The 18,581-nt window shown below is 38.9% G+C and overlaps 1 protein-coding gene across 7 annotated transcripts in view; it reads right to left on the minus strand.

Annotated features, from left to right (window-relative positions):
* The window catches only part of dnah5 (dynein, axonemal, heavy chain 5), a 93,595-nt gene that overhangs the window by 14,087 nt on the left and 60,927 nt on the right, over positions 1 to 18,581 (minus strand). For all 7 annotated transcript variants that reach the window (XM_034697928.1, XM_034697930.1, XM_034697927.1 and 4 more), the window contains exons 67-77: positions 16,264 to 16,401; positions 13,513 to 13,648; positions 11,939 to 12,120; positions 11,408 to 11,542; positions 10,317 to 10,472; positions 7,868 to 8,050; positions 5,597 to 5,701; positions 5,247 to 5,385; positions 4,728 to 4,842; positions 3,298 to 3,488; positions 1,235 to 1,356 (exon numbers count right to left, since the gene is read on the minus strand). In XM_034697928.1, the coding sequence (XP_034553819.1) occupies positions 1,235 to 1,356; positions 3,298 to 3,488; positions 4,728 to 4,842; positions 5,247 to 5,385; positions 5,597 to 5,701; positions 7,868 to 8,050; positions 10,317 to 10,472; positions 11,408 to 11,542; positions 11,939 to 12,120; positions 13,513 to 13,648; positions 16,264 to 16,401 (1,602 nt within the window). The remainder of the gene's footprint in view (positions 1 to 1,234; positions 1,357 to 3,297; positions 3,489 to 4,727; positions 4,843 to 5,246; positions 5,386 to 5,596; positions 5,702 to 7,867; positions 8,051 to 10,316; positions 10,473 to 11,407; positions 11,543 to 11,938; positions 12,121 to 13,512; positions 13,649 to 16,263; positions 16,402 to 18,581) is intronic.

Genomic DNA, 18,581 nt, shown 5'->3' on the forward strand with positions numbered 1-18,581 from the left:
TTAGACCTGTTAAAACCAGGCTGTGTGGGTTACATACATTCAAGTGTGTCTTCTGTAGTAAGTGTTTACTTTGAAAAGTGAAAGACCACCTGCTCTACACTTCTAAAGTTGGACATATTCTCAACTGAGAGCTGCTAATCTTTGTCTATTAGCCACTGAGCAGCTGCACTCAACAGTTTAGTTTTTGAGTAGTTTTTTTAGTTTTTGAGGTTCAGTGCTTTGCTTAAGAGCACACATGGAGAGAGGAGACTTTCATATTCATGTCCCACATGCAAATGTTTGAGCCAGTCCTGAGATTTTTTAGGAACCTCTTTATCCACAGAGCTCAAATGGATGCTTGAAAATGATGTGTGGGTTTAGTGCATGAAGTAAGTTGCATCTGACTTGTGTGTGTGGTGCTTTTTGGTTTGCAGTCTGAAGGCAGTTTTGTCTTTCTTCTGTGGTGTGGTAAGAACATGATTATCTTGTCTTCTCCTTGTTCTTCTCAAAAGACTGATTCCATTAAACAAAAGGCTGTTTATCCATCTTTCCATGTTAATCATCCATAGTAAATTACTGTGTATTATGCAAAGGACTACAAGGATGCCCACGCATATACATTTTCATGCTGTAAGCACACACTCAGCCTAAAGTAATTGATAGGAAGTTCCTCCGAACTAAGCTCATTTCACAGAGCACTGAGTTTCCCACTCATAGAAGCCGCCAAGCTGTCAGTCACTTCCAAGTGTGTGTATGTTAGTGAAGACAATCTACCTATCTAGTTCAGTGTGAGTTCAGTGTGTGTGTGTGTGTGTGTGTGTGTGTGTGTGTGTGCGTGTGTGTGTGTGTGTGTGTGTGTGTGTGTGTGTGTGAGTTTGTGTTTAAGGAGAGACACGAAGCGAGACGTGATGAGACTGATATTGACATGCTTACAAGAGCATGGAAGAGCTGTGAAAAATACTTGATAAGCACCTAGAGACTGCAGAATGTATGTGTGTGTGTGTGTGTGTGTGTGTGTGTGTGTGTGTGTGTGTGTGTGTGTGTGTGTGTGTGTGTGTGTGTGTGTGTGTGTGTGTGTGTGTTAAAAATATGACAGATGAGCACTGTTATCATCAGACTTAATAGGTAAAAGTCCCGGTGGTAAAAAACCCTCTGGGCTATAGAAATGTTTGATACACCTGTCAGAGCCGACCTATATTGATCAAGTTGTGTGTGTGTGCATCTTTGTGTGTGTTTGTGTGTGTGTGTTTTGGACCTGTTCCAGAATATCAGAGAACTGCCACAGCTTGCTGAGCTCTACAAGGTTGAGCCAGGTCATGTCAAGGATCCATTTAGCTGGTTTCTGAGGGCAGGCCTTTAGATCCAGAGATGCACCTCCTGGAAGACACACACACACACACACACACACACACACACACACACACACACACACACACACACACACACACACACACACACACACACACAAACAAGACGACCACAATTCAGAAGGAAATATTTGAGTACATACAGAATATATTAATTTACAGATACATACTGATAAACACATGCAAAACACAATATTCAAATCAGACACTTAAGTCCGTCTGTGAGTTCATGTTCAGCAGGTTGGAGCTGACAGATGGTGAAGCTGCATGCATACAGCAGACTCTCCGTTCTGGCCTTGCTTAGCCATAGCTTGCTTTTATCCCTGCAGTGAGGAACACTCTAAACTGTTGGTACAGTGAACTACTACAATACCAATATGTTTAAAAGATTTGTGAAACATGGTCTAAGATTATTTAACACAACAGACAACAAAACATATGGCAAAAAAATGTAATAGATGGATTTTGAGGGTTGTTCTACTACACTTGTAGCTTTTTTTATTTCTAATGTTGGGATTCAAAAGTAATCTTAGTGAAGAGAAATAACAGGTATACCAGTGTGTGTGTGTGTGCAGTCTGTGCTTTTGGCAGCTTTAATCAAATATTCTTATGGCATTGCCACAACAAAACAGTCTCTGAAGAGGAGACACACACAAGAAACAGGAAAGAGAAAGTTATCTTAGAAACATATTTTTTCTGGCTTTATGGCAGCTTCACTTTTTGGTAAATGACCTAGTGTGAAATACACACTGATCGATATGGTTTCAGGGACTAATGGCTTCCTTAAATTCTAGTATTTCTTCAGACATAGATGACTTTGAATGTTTGTGTATGAAAATTTAGGAACTGTGGAAACATTGGAGGGACTAACTGGGTTCAAGTTTTTTATTGTGGTGCTCTGGTTGTCAAGGAAACACAATTATCAGCTTTCTAGGGAAATTCCAAGGTAATTCTCAGGCTGACTTTTGAACCCTGGATACAACAAGGTTAATGCAGATTCTGTCGTGACTGGTGTTTCTACTCTGAACAGATAAATGTGAGCACCAAATGGTACTTTAAGAGTAATTCAAATAAATAACAATAGAGATTAATCCATCAATGGTGACCAAAAAGAGGTAAACACAACCAAACCCAGACAATCCAAATTGTTTTGGATTTTAACACAGGTTCTTAGGTTGGATAGCGTGACCCGGGGGAGGGGATGTAAATCAAAAGAGTGCATCACACTTTGGCTCTGAATCAATAACACTACAACTTCATGCATCTCATAGGCAGCAATTGATTTGGTTGAGCTGGGGAGGAGAGGAAATTTTGAAAGCTGTGTACACAAACCACAACCAACAAAGCCTTTTAATTCTTTCAATTAATAAGTGAATTGTTTCTTACACCATTGCTTCAGTTATGGGAGAACAGGGAGCCATTCCTTGAACCTGGCAGGGATACTTAATTCTATTCCCAAGATTTTCATATTCATTCAAACCAGTCTAGAGAGAAGATGCATAATCAATAATGACAAACTCATTTTCTGAGCTGGATCTTCCTAATCTTTATAGAATTGATTAATGAGCCCTTATTGTTGGATGTGTTATTCATCAAAATAAGTGACTCCTTATGAAGCACACTATTATTGGATCTACCTATTTAGAGGTTATGTAATAGTCATAGTTTCTTTTAAAGTAAACCACATGTGTTTCCTTTAAAGATGCCATTTAGTATTATCCTGGTAGTCTAATATAATCCCTTCCACATGTCTGCAGCTTCCAATAATCTAATCTAATTTATGTCACAAAGATTCAGGAGTCAGATGTGAGGTTAGTGAAGTATGAAATCAGTATGAAGTATGTATATAGATGCTAAAGATAAAAAAAACAATGCAACAACTTTCAGTGTTAAACGAGACAACTGAACATGGACAGAGAAAAGCTGCACGCTGTCAACATGCTCCTCTCACCTTTAATGAGTGTGAGGAACTCCTCGTGTTTGACCCTGCTGCTCTGCATGCCGATCTTCAGTGTGAGCAGCAGAGTGAAGAGGAACTTGTGCTCCTCGTAGAGCCCCCGCGCTGCATACTTATACACTTCAAAGGTCATGAACTCAATGATGTTGGCGATGCGTTTGCTGGTGATGGGGCTTTTGGAAGATCTGTTAAAACAGAGTTTCATTTCAGATACCATGTTCAATAGTTTCTCAAAATGTTTCTCAAAATGTAAAGCATGTTAGCCTCTTAAAGCTCCTGCTGATTTGAATTCAATACTGACCCTGTAAATCACATAATGACTATGGATCATAACACGATCAGACTGGTTCACCCAGTGAGCAGAGAACATTCTGTTTTCAGCTTATTGTCTTGTGCAGAAACAGCACTGATTGTGTGGGTCAGGATATCCACACTGCTTTGTAACAGTGAATTATGTGAGTGTTTCTTCAAGCCATTAAAGACATTGGAAATATTGACATAATTAGTTGTATGGTTTGATGGGAAAGGGTTTGAGCTGCTGAATCAATAGGTAGGCCAGGGGATAAATTGACTGTGACTGCATTTGATCTTTTCCTCAGGCACTGCAGACACTTTGCCCAATACATGAACAGCAACGGAAAAACCTTTCCAAGTATCGATGTTCTACTTCCATATCAACAATGACTCACTACCTTTTCTCACTACAGTTTTTATATAAAGTGTTAAAAAATATGTTTAGTTTTCAGCTGCAACAACACAGCTTTTTCATAAACCCTCAGCAAGTCCAGAGCAGGATTGAAAGACATTATTAGCAAACAGAGCACAGGTCAATCATATAAAATAGGCTATTATTGCCTCACTTAAACACTTATTTACCAATTTTCATTCAGAAGGTGTAGCCAGTAAACTCATTGACTGATCAATTGGAAGAAATTCAATACAGTTGTACCTTATGAGGCCTGTAATATTCAACATTTATCAATACAACTCTAAGATGATGTTGCACACTGTCTGTGTAGCAGTGTTTTAATGTATCACACTTTATAGTTTAAAAGTTTTGTTGTTTGATACTTTAAAGCTATTTATTATATCTCTATTAACCTCATTACCTCCTGATTTTAAACCACAAAGCTCTCCTTGATCTAACACTAGACTAACCCTTTTCAAAACACCCTGGATGACTGACAAAAACACTAACACAACATTTCACAGAAATAGATAATCACCAATAACATAATGAACCTTGTTAAAAGGTAAAATATTCATTTTCAGGAAACATTACTTTTCGAATGACCCAAACACAAAAGGAACACAGTGAGTGGGTCACATTTTAATTGATTTGTTGTATAAAGTTGCATTGGTTTGTGTAATCTCAACACCTAGAAAAGACACACATAAAAAACAGATCAACTTAATATTCTCACCTAGCCAGAGAAAGGTCAAAAAGTCCAAGGAACTGCCTCAAAGAGGTCTGATACATGACGTTCACCGGACTCATTTCTGTGATCAGGAAGTACAGGATACTGCCTCTGGTGGCCACTGAATGAAAACACACAAACAAACACAAACATTAAAACAGCACAGGCAAGATGGTTGCAGAAAAGACCAAGGATGTTTGAAAACGAGTCTATTGACTTTATGGCCTCCATTCATAAAAGTATCTCCCTTTTTCCAAATTCCTGTCAACTGTTGGCTTGTAAAACATAAACAGATATTTTTGGAATCAATTTAATTTATTATGATGGTAAAATTGCTGAAAGTGTTTGGTAACTTTGAAAAGGGTAAGAGTAAACTTTCTCATTGCTTTGAGCTAGGTTACAAAATGAATCTTTTCTGGGTGATTAAAGCTGACCCTGGAAGTCTCAATGCAACCAAGCAGAGTGAATAACCCGACAAAAAAAATAAAGTGTCAAAATGTCTTTGAGCCAGTAGCTGTGACCTACCAGGTCGGTACTCCTCTCTGGCGGAATTGATCTGGACCTCGGTCTCTGCAGCAATCTGAAGTTTCTGAGTGACCTCTTCAGCTGTGCGCTTAGTGTTGCCAAGGACAATAATCAGACTCTCATCATCCACCAGTGAGCCCTTAAAGAGACATCATTTGCAAGAGTAAAAAAAAATAATGAAACAGTTACTTTGGAGATGGATTTCAGAGTAAGAGAAAAACTTGTAAAAACAAGAAAAGAAAATCTGCCAGACACTGCTTCAGTATCCATGCTAATGATTATGACATGTCCAAATGTGTAATTCAAAAGATGTGTTTTCTGATATTAGAATTTTAGATGCATTTCCTTGCCTGGGTGCTGGTCAGTCGATAGAGGAGGTTGTCCTCCAGTTCCTTCATCTTTCTCTTGTTCGATGTAACATCTTCTAAGAGATCTGTCCTTTCTTTCTCCAGTTCCTAGTGTAATAAAATCACAGACAAACATAAACACGCATACATAAAGGTTAGAGGAAAGGCCATAGGACCATTAAAAGTCCCTTGGGAAGCATCAATTCAATCAGTTAATGGCAACATCCCTTTTAGATTATGAGATGCTGGAAATTGACATTTAGACTGAGTGCAGAAAAGTAAAAAAAAAAACAATGTACATGTGGGACTTTTTTTGTTATTCTGCAGTCTTGGTGTCGATAGGTCAATCTCTCCACAAGATGAGCCAACTGACACCATCACCCTCTACATGCAAGCTACTGTGTGTAAGACAGATGTGTATAGATTTCATGTGAAGGTTTATAAACCTGCATCAAAAATCTGATCTCTAACAACATGGCGAATATGATTTCTCAGAGTTCCCTCGAACTGACTGAGCACCAAAGAAATACCATTGTAAACCATGTGTTTCATTAGCACTCAGGTGGCAATGAAAAACACCACAGTTACATACAGTGCTGCCACCCTACATATTAGTCTGATACCCATCAACAAAAGGCTTGTACCAGAAACTCACATTTCATAATTCATTTATGGTAAATCTGAACCTCTATGCAACTGTGTGTTTGATTTGAGCTCTCTGTAATGTCCCACTGTGCATATTAATTTGGTCATCATTACTGATTATGATTTGTAAACTCAGAAACTGAAATTTTCATATTCTGGGATAAATGTTTGGATGTATGATAGTTTAAAAAAAATGTTTTCTTGAGGCGACTAACTGAATGAGTGCACATATAGGACACAAGAGTTGTTATAAAGTGAAAAAAAATCACAGTAAATGTTAAAGTCTCAGTTGCTTCAAGTGTCTGTCTTTGTTTGTTTGGTATCACTGCAATATTTCACTTTATTTAGTACTGTTGTTGTTTTTCAAGCTGTGTCTAAGGGTTGAACTATACCCCCTGTATTATACTCAGGGGGTGTAAACAACTTCCTGGTTATACTGTCACACAGTTCTAGAGAAGGAAAACAAGGAACACAGTATGAGGAAATGTAAGATGCCAGTATTTAAATGGCCTAAAAACGCTTAACAGAAAGCTTTAAGGCTCTAAGCCAGGAGTGTCAAACATGCGGCCCGCGGGCCAAAACCGGCCCGCCAGAGGTTCCAATCCGGCCCGTGGAATGACTTTGCAAAGTGAAAAAATGACAAAGACATTAACTGCAACTTTTCAATAAAAGTAACTACTATTTCAAATTTTCGCTCTAGGGGTCGCATAAAATCATACTGCTGATGGAGCACACCTGAGCGGCTCTTTTTTTCCAGGACTTTTTTTCTCAAAGTGAGAAAATAGATTGCTTGCGGTTTGCATAATCCGGTTGAGATTCATAAAGACTTTTTAGAGCACTATAAGATGATCCACTAACTACTAACACTAGCTTTACACCCCTGCATACAACACTGTCCAGCAAGCACACTGTTCCTGCTGGAGCTGAGGGGTCCAGAATAGTCAACTTTACCTTCTTCATAATTATAATCTTTTTATTAAGGACAAATAAAGATCTATCTATCTATCTATCTATCTATCTATTTTTCTATCTATCTATCTATCTATCTATCTATCTATCTATCTATCTATCTATCTATCTATCTATCTATCTATCTATCTATCTATCTATCTATCTATCTATCTATCTATCTATCTATCTATCTATCTATCTATCTATCTATTCTTTTGCAGTAAACATTACACTCTGTGTCAGGGGAATGGGAAACCTGTGTTTTGTGTGTTCGCAGCAGGTTTCAGTGCTTAAAGAGTTAAATATTCGGCCCCACTATGAGACTCATCATGGCAAAAAATAAAACAGCTATTTTTGTAGAAAGATTGTTCATTAAATGTGAACATTTACAGAATGTACTTGTACTATTTTGCATTAAAACAAAGGTAAAAATGTAGAGTTGTTGTTATTCATAGGTTATTATGTTATGATTTTGCTGGTCCGGCCCGATTCAGATTAACTTGGGCTGTATGTGGCCCCTGAACTGAAATGAGTTTGACACCCCTGCTCTAAGCAATTTGCATCCAGCTGGAGGTACTGTGTATGCTTCCTGTGGGAACATATGGAAGTTTAAACAAACCACTTGGAAACCAGGTAATAAATAATTCAACAATAAGCAGCTTCAACAGAAAACTCTACCTGTTTTTCTGTGAGGATGACTCTCCCCAGCAGCTGGTCTTCCAGCCCTCTCATGGTGACTGTGAAGTCTATGATGGAGGTGCGAGCGCTGATTTCAGGAGTGTAAGCCGGGTTTGGCAGCTTGGTGGTCACGTACAGTCTGAAGCCCTTCATCACATCCACCTCTTTGTCACCCACTTTCACCTGCAACACAAGAAAAAAGACAGAAAAGAGAGGATAGGTCATGATATCAATAATAAGCATGGGTATTATGGTGTCTTAACACTTTGCAGTAACAGACGCTGAGAAACATTTAGTGTACATGGATGTGTGCATACGTTTTCTCTGATCAGTATTTAATTAATCATGGCAGTATAACTTCTAATTACCCATCTGCTAGTTTGTCCCTAGAGCTGTCGGCCACAGACACCTTCCCTTACTTATCACACTAGGATATTAATAGAAAATAAAGCTTCACAGAAAGGAGGGGGAGTGTGGCGTACATATCCCTAATCAGGCTTCTCATTAGGTAGCCAAGAAATTTGTTGCCTGCATAAAGCACATGCTCACTTGCAATCACAACAGTGTGAGTAAGCTAGAAGTATGTGTGAGTGCATAAATGTGTGTTTGGGTGATGTATGTGTGAGACAGAGGGAGGCAGCTGCAGTGTCAGCTGCTGAATAACCAGCATGAACCAGTGTTGAAAGGCGATAATGAGTGAGAGAGAAATGCAATGGAGCAGACTTTCACTCTGGCTCTTTCTCACAACTTCTTGCATACAGTAAGTTGTCTCCACAAATATGTGTGGACTGCAAGGATAAATATAACCAACCACAGTGTTGTGATATATATCATAATTATTGAAGCTCAAGGTTATTGAGATTAAAACCTTTCACCTGAATTACACATTAAACTGAACTTTAAATTATGTTAGGAGGAAAGGGTGTCTCAGATCTTTGCATGAAACACGGAAAAGACACCGTCAGGTGTGCAAAAGAAAATGTTTCTGAGAAGTTCAAACCAATTTACTGGCAGAAAGACTACTTTAGAGTTGCTCCTTGTCACACACAATTCTACATTTCCTCTAATGCCTTGAAATTACGTCTGAAGTTTGATTCAGGGCTTTCATTTGGGATAATAAAATGCAGACAGAGTTAGAACCATTCAAACCATGTTCAGCAATTTTCAGAAGAAAAAATACCTATCTCCAACAGAACATTACAGGACATCAGTTTTTTCAGTCTATTTTTCATGGCTAAGCTTCAAATGAAAAGAGACAAAAAAAAGATATCTGGCAGGATGGATTCACAATATCTCTCAATACTGAGTTTCACCTCACATGAACAAGTAATGTAGTTTCTTAAAGATGAAGATACCTCTGTCCAAGTACACAGTCATTATGTTCAATGGTATACACTGTCATTATGAACACATTCATTAGACTCCCCATCAGCATCATGCTTTCTATTGAATTTCTTTAGAAATCACTTTAAATGAAGACTGTTTACCATAAGCCTGATTTCAATGTTTATCTTTTCACACTCTGAGTCTCAAAAAAGTAAAACAAAGATACCTCAATGAACAGAAACAAACTTCTTCATTCTTTGATAAGTCCTAAAAAACTTACTCATCACTCATCAAATCCCTCAGTTAAACCCTTTGTGAGCACTTGAGGATGTTTGATTCATTTGGCAGAAAAAAATGCCTCAATGTCTGATCATTTAGAAGTCTCATTGCGTAATACACACTCACATCACTGTTACTTTGGAAGACGGGTATTTCAAGTGTATACTTGGTCTCACACTAAAGAGAGAGATGAAAAAAAAACTCCACTGTTTCTTACAATATGCAGCAGCTCAAAAACTATGTTTCTGTAGCTGGCCTTGGTCTTGGTCTGAGTATTGAATCTTTTGTTGGCTACCGGACAGATTTAATGAGAACTGAAGTATGTCATGGCATATTCAATAAAGGAAACATTTGATAACTTCTGAGACTCTAAAAGAGCAGATGATGCTCCATTTTTATCACCACAGGGACATAATAAGAGTGGAAATCCATTGTGACCAAGATTAAAAGGACAAAAGTACTTCTGCACTCACTCTGCACAAAATAAAAACCCTGTGAGTGATCATGTCCCACGGAGCACATCCTAATCCATCCCAAGACATCAAACATGATTGTGGACAGATGCTTCAGCTTCTATGCTGGAAAAATCAGAGACCGTCTCCTCCCCCAGTCAGCAATGCAGACATTGTGCAGAGTCAGTAGCTGGGCTTGTGTCCCATGTCTGAGCTTACCAACCTGTGATGGTACAGGTGTGTCAGTTGGCATGGCAAGGGGGGCCTGGCCAAGTCCAATCATGTCTCCAACCAGCGGCAAAACAGGCCTGCTTATTTCACACTCATCTAAACAAGGTACAAAACAAATCTGGGTCTGAGTGTTCTCAAAAGGTGTGTTTTTGCTCCGTCACCTTGTAAGTGGAGCCAGTTTTGATGAAATTTTTTTCCAGGATGTTGTCCAGCGCAGGGTCCAACTCCTCCCCTACATCTTCGATCAGAAGGGGACGTCCCAGAGACAGACTGTCTTCCAGGTGGTTCTTGAAGTACCTATGGTTCAGCGAGGTGATCTGGAATCAGAATACGGGCTTCTTTTAATAAACAATATAAATTAGGGAATGTATGTGACATGAACGTGTTAGCACTGGACTCAAAAGTTTGGTTATACAGAGGACAATCACCAATACTTCCTCACCGGCATCAATCACAAAGTTTTCAATAGACTGAGAAGAAAATATATATGACTGACAAAGAAAATGCTTTGATTCAGCCAGAGGAATGAATAACACACATCTGACTTCTCCCTAATTCCTCAAAGACACAACGTGTGACGTGTCATCTGAAAAGACATCACTTCTACAAATGAACTGTTTTTAGACCAGATTATAAAACTAGATATTCTTTGTTTAAGAGGTCACATTTGGAGGGGTTAAACACTGCTTGGTAAAATGTGTCCCCTAGATATTCGTAATAGAATTGAAGAATGCATTTACTTGGTCCAGAAATTACCACTAACAGGGTCAGTGACCCCGGCTGCTCTCATTACTCCCCAGGATTCAGAGATTGTAGAAAAGCTAAATCTCACACTACAGAAGTTTGCACAAGCAATGAGTTATGTTGAATGCACATAGTACAGTGCATAAAGCAGCATAAAAAAGTAGTGATTCTTTGTCAGCAATTTCCTCTAGCATCAGATAAATATTGACGGGGAAAATATTGAAAAAAAGCAGAACTCATAAATTAAAACACCCTTCAAATAAATGTTTCCTTAAACATGCCCTCTCTCAAAGCAGTTTTTTTTTCTCATACTGCCCTTTTCTTCTGCTCCACTTATGGTCAATATGTCAGTGCTCATTAAGACAATATTTTGGCTTCACTTCTTACCATGGAAGTAGCTGAAGGCTTGTATTCCCTTATAATATAAGTCAGTTTGTCACAAATTAAAAAGTCTAATATCAAACACACAAGATAATTCAACACAAAGCTACAGAGAAGATCTCCACACCTGCAGCTCATTTCTAGCTTCTTTGTTCTTGATCCAGATTTTTCCCTGGGTCTGGGGGTCAATAAGCAGCGGGAAGCGAGCAGCCTTGGTGACGATGATGCCATTCTGAATAGACAGGTCGTCATTTGGGAGCCCCTGTGAAGACAAATGAATGCTTAAGGTCTAAGCCTGATGTTTTATGAAGCTTTAACAGCTCATTTTATCACACACCATGGCAGGACTCTGTTTAAAAAGCAGCAGACCTTTGGAAGTTATTTAAGAACGCAGAATTTTACAAAGTTATATTTGGTCTTTCAAGAAACAGATATTAAAACACCAGACTTTTTAAATGTATGCTGTAAGGTCAATTCTAATACGTACAAGTTGGAATAGAAAAAAAAACACCAACGTCCAATCACGGCACTAACAACCCACTGAAACAAGATAAACAACCTAGGGTATCTAACTGTAAAATTAAAGTATACAGACCAAATCAATATGGAGTCAAATGAATGATTATGTAGGCAGTAGTGGTCAGGGGAGATCACTGACCTGTAGGTTCCACTCGCCAACAGTGGGAGCATCAATGAGCAGCTCAATAAGGTTTAGGTTGTTTCCGAATGGGATTTGACGCTGCTTCAACTCGCGCTGCCAGTCACTGAGAAGAAGATTACGAAACTCCTGATTGAAGGGGCCAGAGTAAGAGAGGAAGGCTGTGGCCAGAAGAACATCACCTGGAAAAATGAAGGCAGGGAACACTTAGATAAAAGAAATGTAGAACTGGAAAAAGGTTCAGAAAATGAATACTAGCAAACTTAGGAAGAAGTTTCTGGAGAATTTGTTGGTGTAATGAAACTGAGAAAGTGCATCAGCATGGATGTGTGTATTTTTCAAAGATTTAGAGTGACCACAGACCACAAAAAACAAACTGATAAAAGCAGAAAGAGAAAAAACAAGTACAGTATGTGACAAATCAGAAGTCAAGTCAAACAGAAACGCTTTGACTGCACTTATGGTGTCTTGATGTAAGGGAGAACGGGGTGTCACTCGGGTTGGTAGGCACACTCGTTATATCTCACCACCAGAACGCACTGTCTCTCAAATTGGGGTATGGACATTTCCAGAATTAGGATCAGAGCTCACCTACATAGTCTTCTCTGGAGTAAGACAGTTGAACTTGAGGTGGGAGGACTTTTTGTGTTTTTCATGTCAAATTTTAAATATTCAGCTCCTCAGTATTTTTCCTCTAGGCTTTTAAACGATGGGTTTATAACAAAACAAGTGTCACCCTTACAAAGTGTGAGGGGAAAGCTATAGTTTAGATTTTTATCAGCTAGCTAAGTAGTTGTTAGATGGCTGTTAGCCTTGATGCTAGCAAATAATTCCAGTTGGGGTTGGTCGTCACATTCTCTTTGGGGTTGGTTGTCACATATAACAAACAACCCCTTTGTTGGCAAAATCATGCATGGTGAGATTAGTTGGAGTGCGCAGCCCCTACATTTGCCATCACTGTAACTCAGACAGTGGCTGCATGTAGCCTAGTTTAGTAGGTCCTTATTGTTAGGCCTATTTGTTTGGTTCTTTATGTTGTTATATAGGCTGGCCTAAAGATGTGTTTCCTGTTCATGGTCCTTGCTCATTTTATGTTAAAATGCATTAAGTTATGTAGGCATATCACTTGTCAGTGCAATTAAACTTTCAAATTCAGTTCTGCCTTCTTGCCTTTTCTAAAATATTTTTCCCATTGAAATACCATTGTGACATCCAACCCCATAGTGTGTGACAACCATCCCAGTGATGGGGTTGGTTGTCACAATGTGTCAGAGTTTCTTTGATAGTTAATTGCCTCTTTGTTACAATAAGTCAGAAAATGAGAGGGATACACATTTCAAGCCAACACCTTAAGCTTCAATTTAATGTAGGAATGACTATTGAAAGATGTTTTGATGATAAGCAATCATCAAAACAGTAAAAAGTGTGACAACCCACCCCATTCTCCCCTACTTGAGATGCATTTCAGTCAGTAATACAATGGTAAGGAAGTGAGTAAAACACTTTCCTTATTGCAAAACCTCCCACAGTTTCTTGATTGACAGTGACATTTCAAAGCTTGCCACAGTACCTACCAACAAGGCGTTTGGTTTGGGCAGCAAACTCTTTGCTCTGCTCTGTCCATCTCTCTTTTTCACCAGCGAGGCCGCTGATGAGAGTGGACGCTGTCTGCATCTTGTGTCTGCAGCGCTCAGCATCCTCCAGCAGCGTCTGATGTGTGGGAAGGGAAGACAGACAAAAAGGTCAGGAGGGTTGTGTGTCTGTTTGGATTTACTTTCTGTCATTCAGACCGTCTCTTCTTCAATTCTTCTATCAAACTCTCAGTCAACCAATTACTCTCTTTAAGAGTGAGCACATTAAAAAAAATCTTCACTTTGAGTTTTTATATAAGCAGTTAAGTAATCTTTTGTGATGTAAGATATTCTCTAGCTTTAATACAACAGAACCCAAGATAGGACCACGGGTATAAAGCTGAGAGCAGACCACAGTCCAAGACATGAAATCAGAGTAATATGTATTCTCATTTTGTGGGAATGAGGTTTCACTTTTGATAGAATGGTAAAAGGCACTATATCGCTGTCTGTCACTTAATACCTGCTGTCTAGGCTAAACAAGGCTCTGGGCCCTATGACCCTTGGTGGATGGACTTTATTACATTGGTTTATTTATCCTTGCTGACTGCTAAATGTTACATCCCATTTCAAAAATAGAGTAAAAGGTCAGCGACAGCTTGAAGCCATTCATTAGCTTTACCTTATCAGCTGCTCACAGGGCATAATGAAGCCTTTTGCCCAGAAGCTATAATATATAACCATCAATAAAGGCTGTCTGCTATAGGCATTCTCTTAATTAAGAAACACATCAAAGTCAACAGTAATTGTCTCAGCCACAAACACTCCTGCAGCAAACCCCCCTAAATCTTGCCTTTGGCCCCTGGAGATGAAAAGCTCTTGGTCGTAATCATCAAATTATAAAAAGAGTCAACCAGAATTGGACAGATTTCATAATCAGCGAGTGTTGTTGAACATGTTCTTCCATTAATACACCATTATTTCTGACAGAACAGACTGTACTGTTCAATAAAACAGAGCGTTGACGTACTGGCAAAGGTGCAAAAACAATTAACAGTCTATCATTGGTGTTACATTGATTTAAGAAAGTGGCTCAACTCAGGATATGAGTCATTACCTGTTGCAGATTATGTCACAATCTCAGAATACATTCAAAAAGATATTAGAATCGGGATGAGAACTCTTAAGTCCAAGTCGAGTGTGAAGTCCCTGAGGGGTGGGTCTATGTCCAGTCTCGAGTCACCTTGGGTGCGATTTAGTCCAAGTCTCAAACCCGTCCCCACATGTTTCAAATGGCACAACATAAACTAAGATACGTGAATATACTAATTACAGATTCAAACTAGCTGGGGTAAAGTAATCCTACCCGTTATTGATCAAATTCTTCAACAGGGTCTCAGTCATGTTTAAGTCTGTTTTTATGCATACAGTGTAACGACTGCCTCTATGAAAAGTTAAAAATGAGCTAAGGTTGGGATTGAATCACATTGTGCCTTCTTGAGTCAATTCAATTTCTAATTTCCTGGAACAAAGACAGCTGTGGCAGTGGAATGAATTATACAGAAGAACACGGCGTCCAAAGAAAAATATCATGAATGGTTTGATTATTTCCTGTAATTTTACAGACTCCAGTGGAACATCAATCATTAGATTTTATAATTAAAAAGTGACTGTATGTTGATTATTTAGTCTTATAACCAGTGGTGGACAAAGTACACAGCTTCATTACTTAAGTCAAAGTATAGATACTCCAGGTCAAATATTACTCCAATACAAGTGAAAGTTGCTGTCAGATTATTACTTGAGTTAAAGTACTGAAGTATTTTTAAAAATACTTCAATATTCAGAATACTTTAAAAAAAATCTCTAAACGTTGTATTTTCACAAAGCATGAGTGCAGTTCAGACAACACAGGAGTACATTCTGTTACATTATGATTATTTAGAAAACAATACTTGAAATCTCTAAAAACTATGGCATGGAACAAAAACACCAACTAAGTTCCTCCACAGACAACTTAGTTTAAATGTTCATCTGGAATGAAACAAACGTTACGTAGCTCAGCACACCTCCTCAGGTTGGACTGTGAATGTTTCTACAGTATGTTTGGCCAGAGTGAGAAAAAGGGAACATTTAACATGATACGTATCATTCTTCATTTCAAAAACCTCTAACACGGGCTGAAGATATGACCATGGGTGCTCAGGTGGAGAATTATAACCATCATTACCACCTCTACATGAAGTGCCTGATCTGAGTGAAATCTGCTCTGTGTTTGCTCCACGTTCAACCGTGGAGACGCACGATATACAGGTACGACTAAACCACTGAGACAAACAGAACTACACAAACACAGTTTACTGTCTTAGGATCAGATTTCAGAAAAGAGAAGAACATTCATGAGCTGACATCAAAACAAAAGTAGTGAGTAACTAGAGCACTGATAGAAATGTAGTGGAGTAAAAGTAATCAGTTCCCAGAAAAAATAATATGCTTATAAGCCTGTAAGTCAAAATACTTGAATAGTTTGTGTAAGGAGGGCCTTTGACTGATGTATGTGTCACATTTGTTAAATAAAAGATCAAAGTATGAAGCTTTAGATTTAGAAGTAGCCACACGGTGTGAAGAGTTCATGTCACATCTGCTCTCCATCAAACAAGCTGACGGTTCTATCTGAGGTCTTTGAGGCACACACGGCTCTTTTTTTATTGTACGCTGAATTATAAGTTCAATAAAGTAAATTAAGTTATTGACCTGTTTTTCCATCATGGCCTTCTCATACTCCGCTTGAACCACATCCAGCTCTGCCTGCTTGGCATCCAGCTCTGCCTGAGCCTTCTGAAGGTCCATATTAGCCATGGCCAGACGATTCTGCTGCACTGCCAAGTTCGCCTGAAAAAAAAAGAGAAAGGGAAGAGAGAGAGAGAGAGAGAGAGAGAGAGGGATCTGTAATGCAGTGATTGGACATAACAAGTCCACAGAGGTCGTGGTCAGCTCTCCAGTGACAGGGTTTAGAAAGACAGAGAGACTGAGAAAAGGCCAAAGAGAAGACAGAGTGGGAGGATCTGACAAATAAAAAGAGAAAGGAGGCTAAAGTGATTCTTGTTTTGAGACACTGAATGGCTTCTCCTTATTTGAGGATTAGAAACTTGCTGTAAAATTCATTACAGAAATATGAAGCAAATTAATCCCTGGGGACATGTTTTTGCCCTTATTCTGCCACATAGCATTAAATAACCGAGTATAAAGGTGGATCAGTATGACATTAATCTGTTTAGCTTGATAGCAGACATGTAAAAACATGTCATAGGTGCACTAACACGGACTCAATGCTTCATGAGTGAAATTGGAGGTGCAAGAATTTAGGTTTACACTAGAAGTTTGGGGAGTTGAAGAAAAAACTGAAGATAAAAAGGGTCATGAGAAGGACAAGGGACCAAAAAAAAAGGCTGCCTGAGGATGACAGAGAAAAAGCAGGGAGATTTTTTCTGGGTCTGAGGGAAAAGCAATGTGAAAGGTTTAGGGACAGAGATTAAGAGAAAAAGTTTTGAGTATGTCTAAGTGTGTTTGTGTTTGGATGGCCTGGGGATGAAAAAGTCTGAAGCATTCATTTAATATTTATTGACATCTAAGAGGAACAACCCTCTCTGTCTGCCTGCCTATCTGTCTGTCTGCTTAACTGTATCTCTACCTGGCAGTCCCTGGCAAGCTTTGAGGGAAGCCACCACTGAGCTGGAAACCAGAAAATCAATTTTCCTGGCTGTGGTCCTCGCTAAAGCAAAAAGGTCAGGATCAAAGAAGACAGGCGGGGAGTTCTCATAGGTTGTAGATAATACGAGACAAAAAGAACAAGAGCAAAATAGAGAGAGATGGAGAGGATCAGAGAATGAGGACCAAGGAGAATAGTGGTAAGAGATGTGCTAAGTGAAACTAGGTAAATAGGCATTGAGAGTGATGGGTAACGGAGAAAATTAGACGCAGCAGAGGGCAAAGAAATTAGGGAAATAACCACTGGCAACTTGGGGAGGGAGAAAGGTACAAAAGAACAACACACTCACAGGCAGAACAGGTTTTTGTGAATACAATCCAAACTCAAAGCTGCACTGTGCGACTGTTTTAAATCATCAACATGCTCTGGACTATCACACTGACCTGGCAGGATTCAAAACAAGACACAATAAACATATACTCTGGACATTTGTATGAAATCTGTGTTTGCGTGTGTGGTGCGGTATTAATCAAGGAGCAGCGTACAACTCTGCAATCTGCTGCTCTGCGTGCGGAATTCCTAATCTGGGAAAAAATAAATAAACACAAGCTGAAAGGCTGACGTGACGCTGCAAAGGAGCAATTAATTAGTTCAGTTGGAATGGGAAAAAAACAAAAAGATGTCAGTCTTTTAGAATGTAAACAGAATTCAGTGTGGATATAATTAGTTGATCTTATTTCATTGTCTTGTTGGGAGGTTGAAGTGTTATAAAAGTTAATTCATTCAAAATGTGTACTTTGAATTGAGACTAAATAAATCACACTTGCTGCTGAAGCAAGCAGCAGATTATCAAGCACATTCATTTGTTACAAAAAGTATTAGAGATGTGATTGGAGAAGTAAGCCTTCTGAGATTCATTAGCAAACAGCCACTATACTCTTATTTGACTTTACATGGGTTACTTAGATGCCACATATAAATGAGCATTAACTGTAATAACCTACTGGAGTCTGTCTGGCAGTTGCTCGTAATATGTGTTTCAAGAAAAAAGCTGTCAGTCAGGGGAGGCCCACTTTTTGGATTGTAATGAAGTTAAATTAAATTTAAATAAGCTCTGGGAACTTGACTTTGGATGCACCCCCTTTTATAATCTTCCTTTTTTTTGATGAATGAATAAATGCATAATTCTCTCTCCCTCTGTTTGAAAATTTTGGAGCATTTGTCTTGCCTGAACCGATCAGCAAATAGTCGCTGCCAAAGTGTGGGAATATGAAAATCCTTCTCATATCAGAGACAGTTTGTGCTGTTTTCTGCAGCCTGGGGCTTTTCTGCATAAAAGCAACCACTTTCCATTCTCCAACAT

This window comes from Notolabrus celidotus, chromosome 12 (assembly GCF_009762535.1).
Source record: "Notolabrus celidotus isolate fNotCel1 chromosome 12, fNotCel1.pri, whole genome shotgun sequence".
NCBI classification, from domain to species: domain Eukaryota; kingdom Metazoa; phylum Chordata; class Actinopteri; order Labriformes; family Labridae; genus Notolabrus; species Notolabrus celidotus.